The sequence below is a fragment of the Dunckerocampus dactyliophorus genome, chromosome 20 (assembly GCF_027744805.1).
Source record: "Dunckerocampus dactyliophorus isolate RoL2022-P2 chromosome 20, RoL_Ddac_1.1, whole genome shotgun sequence".
NCBI lineage: Eukaryota > Metazoa > Chordata > Actinopteri > Syngnathiformes > Syngnathidae > Dunckerocampus > Dunckerocampus dactyliophorus.
The window spans coordinates 13,073,594-13,093,534 of NC_072838.1; the positions used below are offsets into that span (position 1 = coordinate 13,073,594).

General features: G+C 41.7%; 1 protein-coding gene across 16 annotated transcripts in view; it reads left to right on the plus strand.

The window, feature by feature from the left end:
- adgrb2 (adhesion G protein-coupled receptor B2) overlaps positions 1-6,370 on the plus strand; it is a 468,300-nt gene extending 461,930 nt beyond the window's left edge. For 12 of the 16 annotated variants that reach the window (XM_054763627.1, XM_054763613.1, XM_054763617.1 and 9 more), the window contains one exon: positions 1,478-6,369. In XM_054763627.1, the coding sequence (XP_054619602.1) occupies positions 1,478-1,654 (177 nt within the window). In that variant the 3' untranslated portion in view covers positions 1,655-6,369. Of the gene's footprint in view, positions 1-1,477 lie in introns of all 16 variants that reach the window. The other 4 variants (XM_054763619.1, XM_054763622.1, XM_054763620.1 and 1 more) reach the window with 3 other exon arrangements.
- The last annotated feature ends 13,571 nt before the right edge of the window (positions 6,371-19,941 follow it).

The window sequence follows — 19,941 nt, forward strand, 5'->3', positions numbered from 1 at the left end:
AGAACATAGGTAGGTTTCAGGAAAATATCAGTTTCCAACTAAAACAGGGAGAAAATCAGCTTTTTGTGAAAAGATACACTCCAAGCATAACTTTTGCTTTGATGCATTTTTTTTGCTTTTATGACAGCTCAAATATCTAAACAACTATACCACAACATAAACGACACAAAAAAGGGTTGTTTTACATCAAAATGACAATTTAGTTCCAAATATAACACCATGAACTGTTTAAAATTTTCACACTTGGAACTAAACTGTGTGTGCGTGTGCGTGCATGTGTGCGTGCACACGTTAAAATTACCCTACAATGCGTAACCTTCTGCACGCTACATTCCTCCATGCTCTTCCACTTCCTCCTTGATGTCCAGTGTGTTTTTTCATGCAAATGATCTATGTCGAGCTCTTATCAAATGCACTGCTGCCACCTTGTGGCCATTATTATGGCTTAAAACTGCTCTAAAAGTGACATCCATTTGTGTGCAGTTGCGTCATCACCTTTTTTTTGCCTTTCGGGATTGGGCGTTTGGGTTTAAAAACACATATAAATATGTCTTTGGTATTGAATGAGTTAATGATGACAAATACTGTATTGACCCAAATGTAAGATGACCCTGGATATAATACGACCCTTCTTTTTCAAGACCCATTTTGGGAAAAATCTAAGACAAAAGGAAGATTAAAAAATATGGTTATTTAAAAAATATATTTCTTAGTTGCTCAACAGTTGTTTCATGACTCTGCTTCAGTGATCACCGTTATCTTAAAATGAGCATCACAAGCCCTTCTTTGTTGCTTGGCACGTTTCTGGACAACTCTGGTCTTTTTCGGACTTTTTTCTTTCCTATATGTGGGTCAATGTGGCGAGTCCTCTCTACCTCGTATTTTTCTTATTCGCACATCAAAATATTGCAAAATGCTTTGTTCGATGCATAGTGGAAGTTAGTACCATATTTTCTGGACCGTTACTCACTCCGGAGTATCATGGGCGCCACACACGGGAGGCGACAAACGACTGCGACTGGCGAAACCCATCACCAATGCGTAGCAAACCACCGCTGCTCTAGTTAATCATATTTGTGGTGACTACCTTGAAAAATATTGTTTATATTTACAAATTTAATCCATACTGGCATTTAAATGACAGACATTTGTAGCCCACACAATGGTGCCTTTGGGGGTCCTTGAGTCTCAAAGGAAGCTGGACAGTTGCCCGCTTGCTTTTCCCTTCCAAATAAATGTGGCGAAACAGATGGTGTGTACAAAATGCATTTGATCAACTAAATGTTTCTGTTCCTTCCTTGTCAGCCTTTTTTTCCACCATTGTAGTGCTGTTAATAATCCAGATAAAAGTGATCCAAAATGTGAGGTTCTCTCCCCAGATAATACACACGTCCGTCTCTTTCTATTATTTGTGACGTTACCTTACATGCCTCTATTTGTTTTTGCCCCCTTCATCTCCCGCCCCCACCCCAATCAGGACAAGTCAACCCCGGACGACCGAACCTCGTGGGACAGCTTCAAGACCATGACCCCTGAGCTGTCCATTGTGCCGGGGGAGCAGAAAGACCGCATGGAGCTGCACAATAAGAACTGGGACTCGTCCTCTGCAAACACACCAGACTCATCCGAGGGTGACTTCCAGACTGAAGTGTGAAACCCTCCCCCCCCCATGTACACAACCGTACGAAGACACCGAACTTCTGCAAAGATTTACTTTACTTCACACACTTGAAAAGAGCTGACACACATACACACAACATGACCTGTCGGATCCCCCGGGCTCACTTTGTTTACTGCTGCCGTGGACAGACATGAAGAGAAGACTGTTCTAAACTATATTTTCACAGAGACTATTCAAAAGAAAGAACAGAAACTTGACGCGTCTGTGACTGATGGAGACCGTTTTTAGTCGACTAAGAAACTATGTATTTCCGAGAAAATGTTTATTGCAGACTACAAAAAAATTAAAAAAAAAAGTTGTTTGATGATTTGCAGAGGAGAGAAAAAAACAAGAGACTTTCTGCACCTGTCTTTTTATAGCAAGGGGAGGGGGGGAAATGTCACACTGTTTGCCACCCCCTCCAAGCACTTTGCTTTCATTTATTTCCTTGACCCCTCTAATGGATGATACATTCAACCTCTCAGTGTTTTCTCTTTTTTTCTTATGTTTTTATTGTGTGTCGTCTTTTTTTTTTTTTTTTTAATCATTTGGATGGGTTGGGGGGAGGGGGGGGCGATAGGGGCTGGGAATAAGCTGCTCACTAATATGTGCCATCCTCTTATTCAGGTTCCAGTTGAAAAATCTCCCATGTAGACACCCCTCACACATCCGCAGTGTTTAACATTGTATTCCACATTTTGTGTATTTTCTATGGCTTAATTAAAAAAAGAAGTCCTCCCATATGGTTTGAAACTTTTAATGAAAAATGATTGAAACAAACTACCAGGCGAGTTGTGTTCTGTGGTCGAACCGTTATGGGCGGAATTAAGCTATGCTTCACACGCTTTTGCTGCTTTTCATTATTTTTTTGTAGTTGTTTCATTTCCTGTGAGAATTAACCCATGTGGAAGTCCCTTAGAAAAATAATGTCATTTAGGACACATACTGCAGATTAATATGAGCTTGCTGGCTCAGATAATACATGTCTCACATGCCGTTCGTCCATTAGGGAAAAGCAAGGATTATGATAGTTCCCACCCCCATTTTTCTTGGACATAAAAGCTTCTCCTCATCTGTATCTGAATGTCAGCCTAATGGAGTATGCATAGGCAAGAGTAAGATACTTTTTCCAGATTGATGATGCTTTTGAAGCCACTTAACTCCACCATGGAAGTTCTCATTAGGCTTTTCTTGTTAAGTCTGTTAGAACTACACAAAAACTACATGGTTCACGGGTAAAAAAAAAACAACTAAACTTATATTGCGTTGAGATTTGATATTTTTCTTAAGGAGTAATGCTTGACTGTTAGTCACGTTTCCACTATGAGTTACAGTTGGTTTGAATGTATGAACCACTGCACATGGCACGTGATCGCTACTGACTGTCCACCAATCAATGGTCACCAGTCGTCAGTGACATACGATCAGGGGAGGCAGGTAAGGCTCTGCTTCACCTGTCATGATGAGAAAAATAAATAAATTCCTCATTGAGCTGAATTATAAATGTATTTTCTGTATGAGTCAAATCGTTTTTAACATTTTCTTAAGTCAAAATCTCTGAATTTTCACATTCCCTGACCAAACACAGGGAAGAAACCTAAGATGAGGCTGCTGCGTGTGTCTCCTCCCAGCCTACCATCTGAGTGCACTCGGGGATTGCACTGACATGGGTCTTGGTGCCTGCCAGTTTCAGTTTGTCAGCACGTCGCCAATGAAATAACATTGCAGAAACGTTTGTTATACATCACGACTTTATACAGGCCGTGAGTGCGTGAGCTAAAAGGTTCTTGTCACTGCCCTCCATAGAGAGGAAAACCCAGAGGGTTTTTTATTTTTGCACCAGCTGGAGAGCAGAAACTTAAATGCAATAAAGATATTTGTATCTTGTATCTGAATTACATATCCAGGCTCATCAGAAGGTCATCAGACTTTTACAACAAAGAAAATCAGAACCTTGAATGGAGAAGGATAGGGCGCATGCACTTCATATACAGATAAAAGGTAAGACCACACATGTTTTCCAGTTAATAAAAATGAATAAATGTGACTAAGAAGTACGTAAAAGCACAATTTGTGAAAAGGAGCCAGTGCCTCACCAGCCATGAACCTCATCACATGTCACTGCCAGTAGCCTCTTTGAAAGTCATGACTCGTTTCGCTTTTTTCCAGTTCGCCGTTCTGTGTAAACTGCACCGCCACAGAACAGGGATGATGTCATTTGGACAAAATTCCACCTTCAGGGGAAGTAGCAGAGCCAGCATAACTCCTGTGTGAAAGGGGCTGCCGGGACACTCACTTTTCCAGTCCTGTTGTGTTGAAAGTAAGTAGAATCAATTCCTGAACTGTGCTGCTCAGTGCAAAATTAGTCTTTAGAGGCAAAACTAAGGCCTACAATTTGATACTAGTCCAAATGGTGGTTGTCAAAAAATACTTGACCAATGTTCAGTCATGGGCCTCTAGAATTCCCATCACTTTTCCCTCCCCTGTCTTGGTCTACCAATTATTAGTCCTCTTGCTCCTACCTCAGCATGGACTCCATCCTGAAACTGCCTTTGTTGCATCTTTTTCCTTTCCCTCATCCCAGCTTCAAGCCAACGCACAAGGCATGAAATGTTAATGTGCACTCCCGGGCCAGATTCATGTAATTTCTTCTTCCACATCTGTCTATATGATCACATCCCAACTTCTATAATCTGCTCTCGAAGGGAGGGAGTTGCATGGCTTATCAGGCTGCAAGGTGAAGGTGAAGCAAAAGGCTATACGTGAGACTCCCTGCTTGACATTCAGCATCCATACTTGGGTCAATGCAAGAGGGCGACTTGTTTCCTGCTGTTGCTACATGAGCACATTGGTCCTCCACACACGGACAGAGAAGAAGTGTCAAAGTGCAGGATGGATTCAATACATGGCTCACTTACTTTTGGCTTTCATTAATCTGAGCGTCTGCTGAGAATGATGGGGCGGAGGGGTGAAAAGTTCCAAAATAACCCCGCTGGTTTTCGTGAATGCAGATTAAGAATAGGGGAGGCTCAAAACAGTAATTAAGGGGATGGAGATTTGTCCTGACATTTTCCAACGCAGCCCTCAAACCATCTGTTTAAAGAATCCCTAATGTGGCCGTAGCGCGGCACGGCGCAGATGGTTGAGACGAGAGTGCAGCTCCTCTAACCTTTTAAGCCAAACAGCAGATAGACAACTCTTCAGTTTGCTTTCCTCTCAGAGGAACAAAAAAGAGGTTTGGTCCCAAATCGCTATGCTTAAAGTGACATTCACTTGACCTTCTCGGAGCTATGATGTAGGTTATGGTCACTCTGTGTCTGCTGCATGGGGCCACAACATCATGCAGGTGAAATATTAAAGCATGAAAAAATCAGTTTGAGACGTATCACAATACCACAATGGACCACCCAGGCACCTTGTTGCCATGGTAACTTCAATAGAAAGCATGTTGAAATGAGAATTTCATAGTGATCTGCTGTACGAGAGCTCGTGTTTTATCAGTTGAGCGTAACTGCAAGGTTTCTTGCAAGAGTCACCCTTGTTTATAACGTACTGTAGCTCACAAAGGTGAATGCCCACTTCATATTCCGGGCCCAGAGCCAGCAGTTCATTAGCATCTCAAAAAGAAGGAACGTTCCTTTGGTGACAGGAATGTTGAAATTCTGCATTGGGGGGGGCCGGCTGCTTTGAAAGAGTTGTGAAAGAAGCCATTCATGAGGAGGAGGTTTGCACCATCACCTATTGTCTTGCCCCAAATATTGTCTCATTCCACAGGAAGAGTGGCCACCAACGAGCTGTTTTGCCACCAGGCAGGCGAACAACCTGTTGCCACGCCAGGCAACAATCATATCAACCACTTTATTGTGACTACCCTCAGGGGGCACACCCACCAGATATAAAAACAACTAGCAAGAGGCAGCTAACAATGCATGTAAAAGAGGCTCTCTAAAAACACCCACAAAAAATGCCAACAATGTTTCATTGCCATGTTGACCTGCATATTAACCAAGCTGAAGCAACATTGTTGTTGTAGGAGCTAACACCAAAGAACTACTTTCCTGGCGTAGTGACACAGCGCCTTACTCGGTGCTAAACTCACAGCGTCTCAGGCCACTAGCGAGAGGTAATGTTAGCTGCTGGAGATGCTGCTGCCGCACCGCCTGTGAGTTTGGGAAAGTTAATGCTAGCTTATAAATCATGCCTCGCACATGTATAGTTGACGGTACCAACTGAACACGTGATGAAAACTCAGCTCGGTGCTTGTTTGCTCTCAGCATCTTCTCAAGGGACAATACTAGAGAATTAAATTTGGATGTACTTTAGAGTACTAGAGTACAGCTCGTGCAGCAGTATAGATTTACTGTCCAGTGAAACAGACTCAATACGCAGATCTGTTATTGTCTAAATAGCTGGCAACGCAGGATAATTGTTTTTAGATAATTGCCTACAGTCCAGCATGGCGTGAGTGCTGGGAAGCTGCGGGGCGTCCACATCGGAAAGGATGGAATGGTTGGATAAAGTATATAACACAGGATGTTTTTTGTTTTTTGGATAGTCTATTAGATTACACCCCACAAAGAAATGCGATTATTGATGCAAGCAAATTGTATCTGCTTAGATGGATGCCAGTTTTCTCTTTCCAGACACTTTTATAACTTACTGTAAATCTATTTTCTACTCTTGGTGTATATACAAGTATTATTATACAAAATACTCTTTTTCATGGTACATTTTTTTATATAAAAAATAACTATAATAATTGCTGTCTATCTCAAGGTCCCAAGGTCATCTGTGGATCATTTGCACTGTGCAGCTACTCATCATTTGTCTTTGGGTGTTGGGCATGACGGGCTCTGTTACCCAGAAGCACTGAAGCTTAACTGGAACCAATCAGAGGCCCTGCTGATCTGTTTTAGACTGTAAGCGGAACAGGTTAAAGGGTTGGGGAGGGATTTTGGGTGACCTCCTGCTTCCATGCATTACCTTCAACTCAAAATGATGATTTCATAATTATTATTTTGACTGAAAAAAGATGGAAGTCCAAAAACCAGATGGAAAAATGGCAACAGTATCTTTTAATATTGCAGCCAGTGAGCAATGCAATGAAAGGCGGAAGAGCGCGCATGCGTCAGTCATTCTGCATTTCACTCCCCAAGGGGGTGCTCGTGTGTAATTAAGTGCGGACAAGTCGGCCCGTAGTGCTGCCATCAGTCGCCCTGGAGAGAGGCCACCAACTGGAACTTTCTGAAGGGATGCGGCAGAGGTCAGAGAACAGAAGAAAATAAGAGAGGCCAGCCCGCAAGGACAAAATACATGGTGACAGAGTAAAAGCAAGGAAGGGCTTTTCACATCTAGCAGGAACAGTCACAGTGATTAGAGTGCCTCTTGGTTGTTTTTTTTCCCTCAGGGACTGCGGGTGATTAGTTTGGTAGTGGTGTGTCACTTGAAGCCTGAGGAGAAAATGTGTTGACAAATAACACAGGCAGACAAAGTGAAGAGTGGACAGACGGGTATAGACAAAAGATGCGTGTTTATACTGTGGAAGGTCGGTCTTCCAACGCCCCAGTTTTGGTACGATTCTGAATTTTTTCCCCATAATTATGCCTCGTACACTGTCTCAGTTATACAAATGGTTGTTTTTTACATTTGGCGCATTAAATCTCATGGTATTAATAAAGATGACGACTGACAATACTTCCAGCTTTGTTTGTTCATTCAGTCATCTTCGATACTTAACACAATACTATGCTATCATTCATGAGATCGTTACACAAACTAGTCCAAAAAAGCTTTCTCTTGCATAAGCATGGCATCTCGCAGTAAGACATTTTAAACTTCTTAAAAGATCCTCAGGGTTACAGAACTAAAAAGTCAAGGGGTAGACCCTAAAAAATATCACCGGCCCTGAGCCGGAGGATCCGATCGGTTGTCTGTCAAGACACAAGACGAAGGTTGTTACTGGTGCCGATTGCAGTCCAATAACCATCAGACGGCATCTGCGAGGGAAGGGAACAAAAAACGTCTTCAAAGGCCTCATCTCCTTCAACGCCACAAAATTGCTTGTTTGGTATTTAAATGAGAGCACCAAAGTTTTTATTCTCTGATGAGACAAAATGGAACCTTGATGGTCCGGATGACTTCCAGCAGTACTGGCATGACAAGGAGATCCCACCTGAGATCTTTTCCACACATCACATTGGAGGGGCCGCCATCATGATCATGATGGAGCTTAAGGTTATGCAGGGGTGTCAAACGGCAGCTGGCTATATGGGGGCATCCCTCCAAAAGGCCCACTCTTTTGGACCATGCTGCGTCTTCCCATGATTTAAATCCAATTGAGAACACTTTTGGGGATGGTTTTCAAGGGAAGGGAAAAACGGACATTTTGCTTCTCAAAAGAATATGTGTTCAAAAGAGTAATACATTTGCATCACCAGATGGTTTGACACGAAAAAGTCAAACCTCACAATCGCCCTGTGTTATTTTCTCTCCCTTCGTATCACTGCACCCTGCCGCCTGTCCATTGTTGTGTTCGCGTTTCACAGTACTCTCCCTTAAGTGGTCTCGCGTCACAGCGGTCGTCGTCCGTGCATGTAAACGCTGTGGAACACACTACTGCTAAACTACTTCAACACCAAAAACAGACCAGAACTCGACTCAAGGGACAAAGTGGGGGAAAAGTCACCTTTGATGCACTACACTGCTGATGGGGATGTCATACAACTTCATGTCAAAAAACCCGAACTATCTCTTCAAAGGGAGAGAAAAAAATAAACAACTCCTCGGAAGGTTTTGGGCAAAGAGACACTGAGAACACTTGGGAATATATCAGGCAACTTGTGAGGAAAATGACATGTCTCACTTTGACACTGGGATAAACTGTACAAGGGATGGACGGCAGCCCTGATTTAATTTTAAAAAGACATCAGCAAAAATGGGAAAAAAAGACTTCACACTAATAATGCACTATTTCACCTAATTCACAAAGATGAGATGCAGGTTGTTTTTGGAACATATAGAACTTCTTAGCATATCTGCATGTGTTGGCTTACAAAATATAAAAGTGGCCCTTGCATCCCTTCATTTTTCACCTGGCCCTCGGAGGAAAAAATCATGGACACCCCTGATTTAGAGGCATCTTCCGGTTGTAATACAATGTCCATTCAATTTTGTTGAATGCTTGTCTGCCAACATTCCAGCTTCAAACACACTTATTTGGTTTTGATGGCAGAGCCAGAAAGGTCCTTAAGGGATCCAGTCCCACAATAGCAATACAGTTGATATCTCTGGCCCAACTAATCCACTGAATGTCTCCATCATACAAACAGGCTTAAGTCTAATGTAATCCACTACAGTCTTGCTCACACACCAAACCACCCAGAAATGCCCAGGACCTGCTCAATCCGTTATGGCTATTTAGCCTTCTAATGTCTTACCAGACAAAGAAGACGGCATGAGGGCACATATGTGGGTGGTTTGAAACCTTCGGGGTGTTTGTGAGAAAGGAGTTTCAGATAATCGGGACACGGACAAAAAGGTGTTGGTGAAAAAGGCGGCCAGGTGGACTACTAACTAAAGCAGCAGTTTTCAATTATTGTCTCCCATGCCATCTCTAGGGAACAGATTTTTTTTGTTTTTTTACAAAATTTTCTTTCAACTAAACTTGGACTTTGACATCAATGACTCGGAACAGGGAGCAGACAGGAAGTGTTGTTTTAGCTTTGTGTGGGTTACGGCCACGACAGTAGCCCATGTTAGGGGGTACTGTTGTGCCCGCTGTGAGATCATTCAAACCTGCGATAAAGCCCTGTTGTTCCCACGATCAAGTGTGTTGCTTGTGTGTCTCGTGAAACATTACAGTAAAACTACTGACACCTAGTGACCAGTGGAGAATACTAAATATCATCACACCGTCTTTGAATGCGTCTTCTGAATGGCTTTAGTTCACCATTTTTATGCTTGGAAATGCAAAATGTAGGCAAACCATACAGTAGGTAGGATTTGCTTAAATATGCTTTTTTTTTTTTTTTTAAATAGGCCATATTCAACCACAAAACAACATGGTTTATTCATGAATATATTTTGGAAAAACCTTGATAGAGTGAAACTGCGTAATTGTGGCGAGGATTTGCTGTATTTCTAAATTGATGACTCTGCTTCATTGATCACCATTATTTTCAAATTGGCATCATACGATCTCCTCTGTTGTTGCTGTAACGTGAGTGACAAGAAGAAAAGCTCTAACTCATAGGGAGAGCTTGTTGGGTGCCACCTGCTGATTTACTTCCCGACTTTTTTGGAGGGAAAAAACATATATTTGGGCCAATACAGTATATTAAAATGAATGTGTATTCATATGAACAGTATATAGTGGTGTATTCCAGTTTATGATTCATAATTACTTTGATTTCTACGTAACAGATCTCACTTTTTTGCACCGTTAGAACAAAGCTAATACACTGCATAGATACTCTCATCAAGACTTTAGAAAAGAAAAGGGTAGATATCAGTCTTGCGTCATCACCTTGTCATCCTTCTCTTCTCACCTATGTCACTGAAAGCCTTGAAGTGTGGTCGGGGGATAAAGGGAGGATGTGTTCAGGGACCCCATTTCACTGCTGAGGGAATGGAAATATTATTTCATCCCACTCAAAGAACCTCTCAGTGCCAAGTGAAGACAGCCTATAGCAAGACAGGAATAGATTGCTTCATCTCCTTTTCCTGTCTTCCTTTCAAGCATCCTTACCCATGAAACGCATCAAGTGAGAAAATAGTTTTAGATTGCAACGTGTTGCACCGTGTTGCCGTGGTGATGTTCATTTGTTTTGTTGTGCCCAAACCCAGCACTGGAGATGAACTCCCGAAACCGAATGTATAATAATCAAAATTTAAATGCATGTATAAAAATGTGAGATGCTCATTTTCAAAAGGTCAAATTCCAACTGAGTGTTGCAGCATACAGGAGAGCTTTGTTTTGCTCAAGTTGTGCATTATTAACCCCACACTGGATGTAAAAATATCACTTTGGAAGGGATGGCAATGGAAATACACAACATGGGCACATGTGTAAAGCTTTGGGCAAGGTGACAAACATTCCCATTACAATCACAAACCTTCCATAACCGGTAGCTTCACTGGAAGCAACGTTTGCTGTTTTAATAGCCCACCTCCTGCAGAATAGTCAGAAAATTATCGACCTATGAAGCGCAACTTGGCTTGCGTGTGCAGAAAGGAACAGCTGGGGTTTGAGTTATATAATGTATATTCTGGGTTCACTTCTTTTTTTTTTTTTTTTACTTGTTTTTATGAGTCTTTCACAAAGCATAGAAAGCTTCTCTGTTCTGTTCATTCATTACTGACAATATGCTCATGCACATGCGGGTACAAATAATCCACTTATAATACAAAGTTAATTGTTTTAAAGGTTGTGGGGGATTGCCGATACAACCAAAAGGTAACCAAAAAGCACAACCAACAACTAAAACCGTCTGCTGCAACCATGGGGCCACCAGCAGGTCCCCAAAACACAACATCCATCTATCTGTTGAGGGAACGTTGAAGTAACCGCCATGCAATGTTAAAAAAAACTGCACTGCAACCAAGATGGCATCCAACAGATGCTCAAAACCAAACAAAGAAAAATGTTTCTGCACCAAAAATGCTAAGTTGTTATAATGTCCTGGGAAGCAAAAATGGCTAGCTGGGTACCTTTTGAAACAATTTGAAGGAAGAGAAACCAGTCAGATCAGGTTTTCCTATAATGGTTACTCTGGAAGAGAAGATTTCAAAAAGGAGCCGCAGCAGTTCAAGAAAAACAAAAAGAAGCTTCATTTTTAAATCTGATAAGCTAACTTTGTTGTATGTAAAGATAAATACAGTACATTGATTTTTAGCTCTCACTGCGAACAGTTCGAGCAGAAAGCTCCAGCAAATAGAGCATCATTTTTTCCGGGAGTACGGTAAGGGAAGACCCAGCCATAATATATTCCATGAGGGGAGGCTCACGCTGCCACGTTTGGAAAACCTCTGTTTTAGAGCAGATGTCCCTAATAATGAATCTATAAAGGAAGACATACTGTGTGTATGTGTCTAAATGTCAGCATTTTACATGCACGGCACCTTGTAAGGCAATGAGCCGATATGCATTTAAATGGCCTTTTTAATTAGCTGCCAGAAATAACCTGACAGATACAAGTATTTTTTACCCCCTCTCTCACTTGCTAAGCTGCAGATGCTTTACTGAAAGGGTTGTCAGCTTTTGCTCACTCAATTTAATCATGAAAGCATGTCTATTATTGCAGGAAAAGAGTCACCGTGAGGAAATAGGAGCTCCAAAAAAGCAAGGTGAGTTTATAAAAAGTGCGTTTACTGGATGTTGCAATGTCTGTATCCCAAAAAGAACAATGGGTGTTGTTCAGCGTTCCCACATTGTGATAGCTGCAGGTTAGAGGTACAGTATGACCAGAAGATCACTGACATCTCTCACAAAGGAACCCATGTACACCACTGGAATATTGAGGAATAACATCTACAAAAAGTGGAAACAAGTCACTGTTTTGCAAGTCTCAAGTAAGTCTCAAGTCTTTAATCTCAAATCTCAAGTGAAGTCTCAAGTCCAAGTCAAGACCAGACAGGTCAAGTCAATTCTGAAGTCATAGGCTTGAAATGTTCGAGTCCTTACAAGTCATAAGCACTGTTTAGTGTCTCCCAAATAAAATGCCGTTTCAACAATGTAACCATGTATTACTTTTAAGAAATGCAATGAATGCATTTGTTTTATTTTATAAGTAAAATAAGACCAGTGTGACAAGACGTCGTCACAGACAACGAGTGCTGACATAATATTCAGGATTTAGTCAGTGCAGAGAAATGTAAATCCACACATTTGTGGTTTGTTCTTAAACCTGATTGGACGTTAATAGATGAATAGATTTCAAGTCATCAGGCTAAAGTCCGAGTCAGATCCCGAGTCATTGATGTCACAGTCCAATTCGAGTTGCAAGTCTTTGATTATATCATCGTCAGGTCCAAAGTTGTCAAAAATGTCACTCAAGTCCAGGTTGTGTGACGCGAGTTCACATCTCTGACATCTACCTTTAAAGTAAAAGAAATATTGAAGAAAGAAAGCACAAGTCGCACCTGTCAAAAATGTGTCATGAAGGGAAAAAAAACATATAAGTAGAACTGGTCTATAAATTGCATTTATTTACAAATTATATGGAAAGACAAGGTATTCAACTACACAATAGCACACAGGCGCAAGCATACCTGGGAGGCTGCATAGCCATAAGGATGTTATCGGTAAGCAAGTTCACCGAGCTACCGATCTCATTCCACATCACTGAATCCATTCAATTCTTCATCCTTGCGTGAGTTATGTTCATATTCTTGGCAAAAGAACCAACACTTTCCCAGTGGGTGTTGGACTCCTGCAGTGACCCCTTGTCACAGATTCTTTTGTCATATTCTTCGCTGTAGGGGACCGGAGCAGGACCCCCCACTTGGATTGCATCATTTGTCTTTGCAGATGATGTGGTGCTGTTTAGCCTCATGAAACTGTGGCCAACAACAGGTGCTGGGACAGTTGTCAGCCAAGTGTGAAGCATACAATATGAGAGTACCCAGCATCTCCAGGTCAAAGGCTATGGATTTACTGTGGATTTTTACCCCTTTGGGTCACTACTCAATCTGCTGCCACCATGACCCAATTCTGGGGAAGCAGCATGAATTGATATGGAGGGATGTTGTCACTGCTCACATGAAAAATAACAGATTCATTTCATGCATTTTGTCAAGATTTAATCCTAACATTGATAGTTAGCAGCTACGTGTGGTCCTCGAGTAATGAGTTTTGTTCCTAGACTGTGATGACAGTGCATTTTAGTGCTTTACTACCTTCTTTAAATATTGGCTAGCTTGGACGCATAACCTCCTCTTCTCCTCCCAGAGCTACCGAATCCACAACCCATCTAGCATTACCAATCAATAATGTTTTTCTTTAATGATGGTCACGACAGTCAAGTGGTTGAGACCAAACAAGTTATTGGTGGGGGTGTCTCCTCTCTCTGAGCTTTTTATTAGATTCATTTTCACTTCCATGGTGATGGCTTTCCTTTTCATTGGCGCACTGCTGCTTGGGAGATATAACGAAGTGTAAAAAGTTAACGAATAGAAAAGATGATATTCTTCCTCAGTGTTGCTGACTAGGCACACACTGCATCCTTGTGTGCAAACTAGTTCTCAAGCGAGTGTCATGTTTACGGACCAAAATTAGGTTTTTAATTCCAGTAATTTATTGGAACTCATTTGTAACCACAAAACATCGTACATTGAGGACCACTTTAACTTGCACCAGTAAAATACATATTCATATTTTGCAAGCGGTGTATTTGTTATGCAATTTATTCATTAGCCTTGACTTGTTTCTGTGCCATTAAAACTGGCCATTTTTGTCAGTAAAGTTGTCAAAGACAAATATGTATTAGCACCAGCTGACTAAAATGACAGCTATTAGCTGTGTCTCTGAATACTTAAATGTCTACTAGTGCACACTGGCTGCAGCTTTCTTAATGGTTTCTAATGGTTTCTACTTGCCAGTTGTCAGAAAGTCTAAAAAAGACAGATTGTCTTTATATTCTGGTTGCGACAATCGATTTCTCCCGCAGAGCTTTACGTCCTGTCACTCACATGCGAGTGACCTGGAGAAATGCAAAAAAAGTGGCTGGAAGGTGCAACAGAAGCATTACAAAGACTCCAGGACTGTCAAACAAGAGCACCTCAGGTGGTTCAGTGGATGAAGTTCCAAGCTGAGAATGGAAGCTCTTGCAACTTGCAGTCGATAGCTTACCTGTCTCCTGTGTCCTATTAATGTGTAAGTTGTCCCTAAGGTCACAGAGCTAGACATACTTGTAAGTGTCATGAGGCTCTTAAACCTCACAACGCATCTAAATAAGTTAAACCCCCAACCTTGAATGGGAGGGGGCACTCTTGCTTATTTTTCCATCAATGACAAATCTTTTATTTTCTTGCCTTTTTATGAAAACATCTTCATTATGCCTGATTCATTTTTTTGCATCTGGGGGAAGGGCACATCTTGCAAATGGACATGTCATGTGGACTCCTGCCCAGCCTATTGCATTGAAGAGAGCCCCGGGGCCATGTGTGGAGCAGCCATGCAGAAGAGGAACGAGGGGAAGTATCTTTGGCCAGGCAAGTCTAGATGGTCACGAGGCCAAGATGGAGTCATGGATGAGGGGAAGGAACACTTGCAAGAAGACGATATTAATGGCATTCATATGATTCAGTGCAGATGCAGATTGCCATGGGAACATCTGCTGCTACCTCCAGAATAGATATGAGGCAAGACAAGTTATTTGAGAAGAGAGGTACAATTTCATACATGCATGGAGATAAATCAAAACAACCTGAAAGGACGGCTTCTAGAGAAATGTCTGACTATCCATGCTAAAATGTTAGTTAATATAGAAGACAACTTATGTGAGGGTAGGTGCTCCTGTAAGGGACAGACTCACATGCCGAGACACTCAAGGCAATTTGAATCAATTTGATTGGTAAATGATAAACATGTTGTGGACTTCTTTTGGACACAAGAGACCGCGAACCTCAAGCAGATAATCACAGCAAGTCGGTGTGGCATTAATGTGTGCAAATATTAGTAAAATCTAATAGAATAATTTACCATAACCATATTTTCCTAAAACAGATGCATTGGGGGGAAAAAAAGAACAAAAACCGCTGTTCTCTTCATAATATTGCATGGACGATGGGTATGCAACTGACAAATTGGTAACTAAATAGCAGGCGACTCGTTATCCATCTTATATGTTACGAGAACATCTGTGTGTGGGCTTCAGCTAAGCGGGACTGTTATGAAGCCATGATTGGATACTCCGTAGGAAGCCCAGCATAACAGCAGGGAATAAGCATGAGAGTCGGAAGCCGAGAAAATAACCGAATGAGAACAAGTGTGACAACAATCCACAATGAGCATAGGTGGAGACTGGACTAAGTCACTATAAAACCAAGCACCTTTTAATCAGTACTCCCACAATAGAGGGATGGGCAGATAAAAAGCACAGGGCTACTGTTGGTTTTAAAGCACTGATATATCCCGAGCTGGGCAGAGTTTCCTCAGCATCAATGCTCCTGGCAATGGGGATTAGACCCAGCAAGGCTATCCGTGGACAAGTTATGAATTTATCTGGGATTTAGGTTCCCGACCTGCTGTGCACGCAGGTGCCTGTGTGTCCTTCATCAACACCCCGAAGCAATGTTGCACTTTAAAAATGTACAGCTTGAGGACAAGTACACTTCATCCATCCAGGTGTGCAACATATTGGGGGCAAGACAGCTTCCCACTTTACTCTAATTGAAAACTGAAGTCTTCCCTCAATGGGCCTGCAGCATATAAAAAAGCTGTGAGGTTGCAGCAAAGATCAAACGAGACAGAAAGTCAGAAGGGAGTCGGACAATTCCAGATTTAAAAAGCTCTGCAGAGGACAGAAAAATATCACTATCACTTTCTGTCTTTCTCTGCAACGGGATCTCACAAAAGTGAGTACCCTCACATTTCAGCAACCATTTTATGATATCTTTTCAAGGGACAATACTACAGAAATTAAACTGAGTAGTCAGTAATCAGAATAACTGTGTGTTATCAGCTACTTGGACAATAGACCGGCTGTGCGTTGAGTCATTTTCAGTGGATAGTTGTGCGAAATAAGGTGTACACAGACTACTCAATAGTACAGGGTGTCCAAAAAGTCTATTTACAATACTGCATGTCTGTGGGTTCCTAAATCAAACATTTCCAGACCGGTAGATTGGAAGGGATGGCCCAGTTCCCTGGCCACCTTGTTCACGAGGTACCACTCCCTTGGACTTCTTTCTGCCATATCACATATTGGACACAGATACAGACGTATCAGACAAAGATACGGGACATCATTGACCTGAAGCAAAAGATCGGTGGTGCGATCCCCATTGATGAGCGAACATGGCAAGGTACTGAGTATTGTCTTGATGTGTATTATTGTCTAATCACTTGCTTTTGTAATACATACAAGACATTTCATGGACACCAAGTATGTCCCAGGTTAATTTCAATTGTATTGAAGCACCGAACCTGGGGGGACAGGTTGCCTCTCTGTTGCCGGCCCCTCCCTTTGTAACTCACTTCCGCCACACATCCGTGACACTGCTGACCTTACCATTTTCTTAAAACCACTCTTGTTCCGCACTGCTTTTAACAGATAACTCTTTAAAATGACATATTTAGTCAAACATCATATGGCATTTTTGTATGCACTTTTAACTATTTGTTCTGAACTCTTTTTGGTTTTCACTTTCTACTGTTATTTGGCTATTTTGTACACTTGTATTTGTTTGCTTTAACCATGTAAAGCGTCTTTGAGTTTTTGAAAAGCACTCTATAAATAACATTTATTATTATTGTTATTATTATTATTGTCCCTTGAGAAGAATAAAATACACAACATTTCCAATGCAATAATAACATTGTGTCCAAGCAAGCCCTTTTTCCAAATGAAACTGCCTTGAAGCGAGTCTCCAGGACATAACATTGTTGCTACGGGTGGTGCTGCAGGGGTGATACGCACTTGAAGAATTACTCAAGGCCTGCAGCTCCACTCAGTAATGACATTTGTCAGTGGGGGCCTTGCTTTGCTCTCAATGTTGTGTCCTGTGTCCTGTGGTGGTTGTGTGTGCTTGTGTTATTTTTTGTTAAGAGGCTTTGTGTTTCATACTGTATACTTCAATGTTGATTCAGTGACTGACAGCATGTGGTGTTTCATGACATTTCATACTATCCAGAGGCTTGTGTGCGTGTGTGTGTGTGTGTGTGTGTGTGTGTGTGTGTGTGTGTGTGTGTGTTAGAGAGAAAGAGACGGAGAGTGCAGATTTGACATTATCTAGCACCCACTCCCTGAGAATGTATTTTAGAAAAGTGGGTCTTTGGGTGTTCTTAAATTGTATTTTTTGTAAAGCAGGAGAAAAGCACCACACCAGTGCAGTATTGTTAATGTAAAAAAAGAAAGGAAATAGAACGACCCAGACACAGATGGTGATAATTCTGCCAATGCTCACTTGCGAGGACACGTCCTACCTTTGATAGATGTGTCTGCCGGCCCACTAATATGTCATCTACACAGTGATGTAAGGACGTCACTTGAAATGTCACACTGGCCATTACCCTCAACTCTCTTTCCATTTCATCTCATATCACCGGACATTAAAGTATTATCTGTATACTAAGGATGGCCATAAAAATGTGACATTGTGTAACTAATTGTTGAAAATGCGGTGCACTACTTGGCTGCAACCGTTGATTCAGTCTCAACTAATTTGCAACTTGTTTACATCATCAAATACCCCTGCTATGGCATCATTAATCTGCATGGACATTCAGACATTCGACCATCCCATTAAAAATATTTTTTAGAGACTCAATACCTTGGTTGATGTGTATAGGTACAGTATGTTGTGTTGTTTTCTATTATATGGTTTATTTTCAATAATGATGTCTACTGTGGGCCGCATGGTAGCCAAGTGGTTAGCATGTTGGCTGCACAGCCATGAGATCTGGGTTTGAATCTCTGTTGGAACATTTCTGTGCGGAGTGTTTTTCGGATACTGTAGCTTCCTCCCACATTGCAAAAACATACATGTTTGGAGACTTAAAATGATCCATAAGTGTGAATGTATCTATGTGCCCTGTGACTGACTGGCAACAAATCCAGGTTGTACCCCGCCTCTTGCCCAAAGTCAGCTGGGATGGTCTCCAGCTTACCCTTGACCCTAATGAGGACAAGTGGTATTGAAAACGGATGGTTGCATGTCTACTGTTTATGTATGCAAGAAATAAGCAATGCCTGCTGCGTTATAAAGGTACTCCTTCCAGCTCTATTCTCAGCATGGACCAAGCAGCTGTTTTGACAGGCAACAAATGGAGTACATCAACAGTTACACAAAAATACCCTCAAGCAGGTAGCCTTGTTGCAAATCCCTAATATGTCCTGGGTGAGAAATGCTGAGCCAAGTCAGTGTGCATATAGAAACCTTTTTTTTGGTTTTCCCTTCATCCACCCCATCCAGCTCAATGAGTTCAGGGTCTTCGGAATTGGAGTGTCTTGTACTCTGTGTGTCCTGGTTCAAGACCAATATCCGTGCAGTCAGTGACTTTTTGGTTGCTACTTCCTGTCCTGTATTTGATCGATGAGTCACCTTTGACGTAGCTTGGACTCTCTGATATTTGATACCAATTCCCCAAAGAACCTCGTTGTGGACCAATATCTAAATAGTGCTACTGTTTCTCATTTCCAAACTCCTCTAACCTTCACGTCATGCATACATTAATAAATTAACACATTTGTCATCAACAGAACCATCATGGTGGAACCCATTTCTGTGATTGCTCACCCGTGTTGCAGTGCACGTTCCTCTCATTTTCCTCAACAGTCGTTCCCATTCAGTCTCTTGTTTCAAAACGGCCTTTGTAATTACTTGAGTCCACAGTGCAAGCTTTGCATTGCAACTTTCACTCAAGGCGACTATTGGTGAACATGCGGAGAGATGGATGGTGTTAATGATAGGAGGTGATGAAGAGGAGAAGACGAAAGGGCAGAAAATGATATGAGACAGAAGGAGAGGAGGAGCTGTCAAGAAAAATGTGGCTGATGAGCCTCAGAATGGCGGGCTCAAACGGAGCCCATCCAACCTCTTACCTTTCAGGCTATTATCAATTGTTTATACGTCTGTCAAGATTTTTTCATGCCTACAGGCAGTCTGGAACAATTGGAACTACATAGTATTATGTGATTTTCACACCATCACACTCTTCCTCCAAGTACGTCTTGTAATATATAATGGCTTTCTTTCTTTCATTTCTTTACAGAGGGAAAGTGCATTAAGGCTTAGCTCGCTATGCATACCGGCACCACAAGAGAATTTCTGGGATATTTGGCTATGCACATCAACTGCGGAGCCGATCAGCAACCATAAGGTTGGGACCTCGACCACTCTATAACCTACTTGTAATGTAAAATGAATTTCCACCAACAGAGGGCCACATTGAAATTGTCCCTTCATTTTCAATGGGAAAATGTTACAGAAAATATGGAATTATGGAAAATGTGGGATTTTCTGTAAAAGTCCTGATAAATAGCCTTTGGAATACAACATTGTGACATATTAGCTGTTTGACAGTTATTTGATGGCTGTACTTTTATCGTCAAGTATGCTAA